Source organism: Dysidea avara, chromosome 6, assembly GCF_963678975.1.
Source record: "Dysidea avara chromosome 6, odDysAvar1.4, whole genome shotgun sequence".
In the NCBI taxonomy this organism is placed as follows: Eukaryota; Metazoa; Porifera; class Demospongiae; order Dictyoceratida; family Dysideidae; genus Dysidea; species Dysidea avara.
Genome location: NC_089277.1, coordinates 33990601 through 33995846, shown reverse-complemented (window position 1 = coordinate 33995846; position 5246 = coordinate 33990601). Strand labels below are relative to the sequence as shown.

The window sequence follows — 5246 nt, the reverse complement described above, 5'->3', positions numbered from 1 at the left end:
GCACCATGTATGCTACAATCTGGGTTGACTGCAGACACACATTCTGTGACAACATGGTAAGGAATTGTTACAGAAACGCTGAAAATATTATTAAGTTCATGCCTTGTTGCACTATATCATCTGACGTCACATTGGTGAGGTACATTTTATTATAAACATCCATCAAGATGCATGGAAATGTGTCGTGCAGCCAAGAAAGCCAGCACACTACACTGTGGGTATTGCTAGATTTATGAAATATTATATCAAGATTTAAACTATAATTTCATATTAGCTGAAGTGAACAACCATGATAACAGTGGCTTGGTGGTTGAAATTTGCGTATTCAGTGTGGAAGTCTAAACCCTTTAAATTTTTCCAACATTCTTTGTGCACTTTTACACCATGGTGACTGTCCTATTATATAGTATCTCGATGCCACAATTTTACAAGTTTGGGTTTTGCTTTGTAACCCTGTAGCTGGTACACCTTTGTTTTTCAACCCATCAAAAGGCACTGCTATGATGGCTAGCTTATGTACGAACCATGTACCCATGATAAATGTTGATCTTGATCTTTTTATTTTTGGATCAGACTCACAGCAAACTTTGTGGAAAACAACAGTTCTCCTGGTGATATATAGCGCATTGTAGCGTTCATCAACAAAAATTATAACAGTTTGGTATCACGTGTTCTTCTGAGCATGCGCAGAGTAAATAATGGCTTACCATGCGGTAGCTCGGTGTAAAGGATCTATGGATGCGGGCGGTGGATGAGAAACTAATAATCACCAAATAGGGGCCTAACTGGTGAGTCCTTTCACTATGCCACAGCTAATGTGGAGGATGAGGCACGTTTAGATGTAAGTGCACATGGTTTTTGGGGAAGTCGTCATCAGAAGGCTTTCTTTGATGTTAGAATTTTCAATCCAACTGCTCCCAGTTATCGAAACACAGCGGTTTCTTTCTTGTACAGAAGGTTTGAAAGAGATAAACAAAGGATGTATGAACAGAGAATAAGAGATGTTGAAATGGGCTCATTCACTCCATTGGTTTTCTCCACGTTTGGAGGGATGGGTAGTGCGGCTACAGTTGCTTATAAACGTCTAGCTTCTATGCTATCAACTCAACGGGGCCAATCTTACAGCAGTGTTGTGTCATGGATTAGATGTTCCACCAGCTTCTCTTTGCTCAGGTCAGCAGTGACCTGCTTGCGTGGAGCAAGGTCACACCGTGGCAGCCCTGTGACCATTGGAGCACTTGACCTTGCTATTTCGGAAGGCCAAGTGTTGCCATCTCATTGATTTTTTTGAGTTTACAGTCTTTTTGTCCAGCACTTTTACCATCTGGTGCTGGGGGTGGTGGCAAGGGGTGCAGGCACCCCGGGAAAATAAAATCATAAAAAAAATTAAAGGCCTAATGGTATTAGTTATAGGTGATACAGTTATAGGTGGTTCTCATGAATACGCTTTTTTCGGGACTAAAGCACGTACCAAATCTGGTGCCCCATTGTGATAAGTTGAGATAGTTTTTAAATAATTATAATCAGTTTGTGGTCGAGTAGCACCAGGAGCTTATGAGCCGCCGAAGGCGGCAAAGGAGCATGAAACTTACGCTGCCTGCCGGGTCGTTACGCATTGATGACGTCAATATTAATAGCTAGCTACATAGCTCAGTATACATCATCGCGTAAACAAGACTTATTTTCACTGAAACAGGAACTGAAATTCCTTAATTGGCGTGGATTTAGTATAGCCGAGTAACTCCCCTTCATTGTCACTACCAATATTGAGAGCGATTCATACAGCAAAAATGAATAGGCTGAACTCTCTATTCGTGTTAGCAGCAACAGTAATTGTGATGGTGCAGTCTGCCGTTACTCGTAATAAAACTGCTCTTCGAATCCTTGGCTTGTTCCCATATCGAGGATCTGCCTGGGATGGAGAATATGTCATACCAGCTGCAAGATTGGCTATAGATGAGATAAACAGAAATGATAGCATTCTGCCTAGATTTGAATTAGAATTGATAGAGGCTAACTCTGGTTGTGCACGTGACACAGGAGTTCTCGAGTTTGTGACCAACACTCTGCACACTGAACATACACCAGTGGCCATTTTAGGAGCTGGTTGTTCCAGTTCTACCATACCTATTGCCTCCATTGCTGGAAGAGATGATGTCTGTCTACCTCAAGTATCGTATGGGGCAACTTCACACTTTCTGGCCTTCACCAGCTCATATCCTTACTTCTTTCGAACAATATTTAGTGATGGATCAACTTCTGAAGCAGTAATTAGTATTCTTGACAAGTTTAATTGGAAACGTTATGGTGTGCACAAGATTGGATTCGATGGCTTAAATGAAATCTGGATAGACCATTTCATCTATTCCCTACGTGCTGGTATCCAGTATTATATTAGTGATGCAGAAGAAGTGTACAGCAGTGACTTTAACCATGAAGGTGAATCTTTTGAGGACTACATACAATTCATTGATGTAAATGGCATCCGTTCATCTGGTATGAGAATTGGCATACTGTATGCCACTGATAGGGTAACAGCTGGTGACTTTATGTGTTACCTTCACCGTCAAAAACTTGTATACCCTCACATCATATGGATCCTTATTGATATATGTCATATTATAATAGATAACTCAACTGGAAAATACTGCACGGGTAAGGAAGAATTGAAACAAGCAATACAAGGAAGTATTTGCCTGGGCTACAAATTAACCACTGATAGCACCATTAGTGTCACTGGCAATAAGTTTGATCATTACTTTGAATCTTATACTGTAGAATCTAGAAAATATGCTACTGAGAAAGGAGACAATTACAGCTCCTCATTGTTAAATGATTGGGCTACAATTACTTATGACTCTGTGTGGACATTGGGTTTGGCACTGCACAATACGGAAGAAAAATTACACCAGTGCAATTCCAGTTTAACTGACTTTTCATTAGGAAACTGTTTTGTTTCTGGAACAATAGTAGAAGAATTAGCTAAAATTAATTTTGCAGGTGCTTCAGGGGAAGTCTCGTTTAGTGAAGAACGTGAACGACTACTTGCTATAACATTTAGCCAGATTCAAGAAAATGGAATCCTCAATATAGTTGGTCTCTACCATCCTTCGAGTAATAGTTCAAGGCTTGGTAATTTATCAATTAATAACTCAGCCTTATTGTGGTCAGCAGATGATCCTCCCTCAGATAAGTTCCCAACAGAAACAGTGCTGGCTCAGACGTGGGCTGGTATAGTGATGTTAGTACTTTTAGTAGTAGGATTCCTTTGGACCAGTTTCTCCACTTTCATCAATTTTCGTTATCAAAATTTTTACTTAATCAAGGCATCTAGCCCTCAGCTAAATTATATGTTGTTTGCTGGTAACAACTTATTACTGCTAAGTGGAACGCTGCTTGTAATCACTGCAATCACAAAACTTGACATGGTAATATTCTCAACCATATGCCAGACAACACAATGGCTGTTTGATCTTGGACTGCTACTGATTCTCAATATTACATTACTAAAGAGCTGGAGGATTTACCGATTATTCTATTCTTTCAAACGTAAACCGAGGTGGTTGATTACTGACATTGCTATTATTGGTATATCAGTTGGTTGGATATTGGTCAACACAGTTTATCATGTGGTGTTCACACTCGTTAATGAGAGTAACATTGCAGAGGAAAAATTTTTGCCTAAAGAAGAAGATCAGTTTAGTCAAAAGTTTGTAGTATATTGTCTACCTCCTCATTTATTTGGATTATTCTACATACCGCACTTTCTCATGGCTGTAATTTTATGTTCATTGGCCTTTCTGATTCGTCGAGTATACCGTAAACATTTCAATGATGCTAAACATAAACATTTTAATGATGCAAAAAATGTGGCCATATTTTTATATGCCACTATCCCCATTGCTACTATCTGCTTAACTATGTCAGCTTTGCTTTCACCTGCCAATGATGTTTACAACTTGGTATCTGTTTCCTTAATGTTGCAGTGTACTGCTTTTTTGTGTATTGTGTACATATGTCAGTTGGCTCTGTTTATACCAAAAGTGTTGCCAGTTTTAAAAAACTATTATTGTCATAGGTAGTTTCTATGTATTTTAATTTTGGCAATTGTTTATTGTAAACTTTCACAATGAAAATCTAACTTTGAAATGGAATACGTGAAAGCTAGTATCATTAGGGTTGCCAAGAGACATCAGAGGGACTATATATAGAGCAGTAAGTACATACAAGTTAGGGCCTGCCTACAACATTAACCAATAGTGTCCAAAGCACACTTAGCATGTGTATATAGCATACTCTAGATTGCTGGGAAGGCTAGGGAATGATTTCCCTAGGATTTTATATACCAATGAGGAGATGCAATCCAGAGGTATTGTGAGTTGACGTTTTGTACTAATATTACAGTAACTTCCAGTGGCTTAGCCAGGAATAAATTTTTACCGAGGCAAAGTTTATACATTATTATATTATATTTGTTACTGTGCAGAAATCAAAAAGATTGTTGTGCACAGGTGTGATCATAATGAATGTTCAGGTTAGTACAAAACTCATCTAAGGTAGGGGAGTGAATTACAAAGGGGGGAGTGTGTTCAAGAGTCTGATTGTAGAAGGATTGTAGAAGGGAAAAAGGAAAATTTATAAGAATCAATCATAGTGTCAAGCTGTTTATAATATCCTTCCCTTGATGGACGATGATTAGGTATAAAATCATTTGTGGGTATACTTAGATTGCCATTAATTATCTAATACATTGTAGTTATCTTAGACTTACTTCTTCTTTCTTCGAGGGTAGGTAAATTTAATGATGACATCATTCTTGTTACACTACTAAATCCAGAAAAATCATTGTAGCAAAATCTAGCTGCTCTTCTTTGGATGGACTCATGTTGGTGTGGGTGTGGGGGGCCCAGACAGAGTATGCATATTCAACAATGGGGCGGACCATCATCTTATAACAATTGCTCTTAACAGAAACAGGGAATTGGTGAAGGTTACAACGCAAGAATCCATTAACCTGGTTTGCTTTGCTAGTGACTCTTACATTGACCTAATTGAAAGGGTCTGCTTCTGACTCAAATGATTCACAGATACTTTCAAGTATGGGTGGTACAAAATTTGCAGGTTGACTCTCTGGTTGGATGGAAGAAACTGTTTCAGAAGACTATGAGCGTTTTTCTACATGTCATAAGTAGGCCTTCAGCTTAGTTAATGCTACAGTATACCATGCTTTAATTATTAATTAAACA

The 5246-nt window shown here is 38.6% G+C and overlaps 1 protein-coding gene across 1 annotated transcript; it reads left to right on the top strand.

Moving 5' to 3' along the window:
• Positions 1 to 1638: 1638 nt before the first annotated feature.
• Positions 1639 to 4132, top strand: LOC136259424 (gamma-aminobutyric acid type B receptor subunit 2-like). Its single transcript, XM_066052912.1, has one exon. The coding sequence runs from the start codon at positions 1791 to 1793 to the stop codon at positions 4080 to 4082; it is 2292 nt and encodes a 763-aa protein (XP_065908984.1). The 5' UTR covers positions 1639 to 1790; the 3' UTR covers positions 4083 to 4132.
• Positions 4133 to 5246: the final 1114 nt, after the last annotated feature.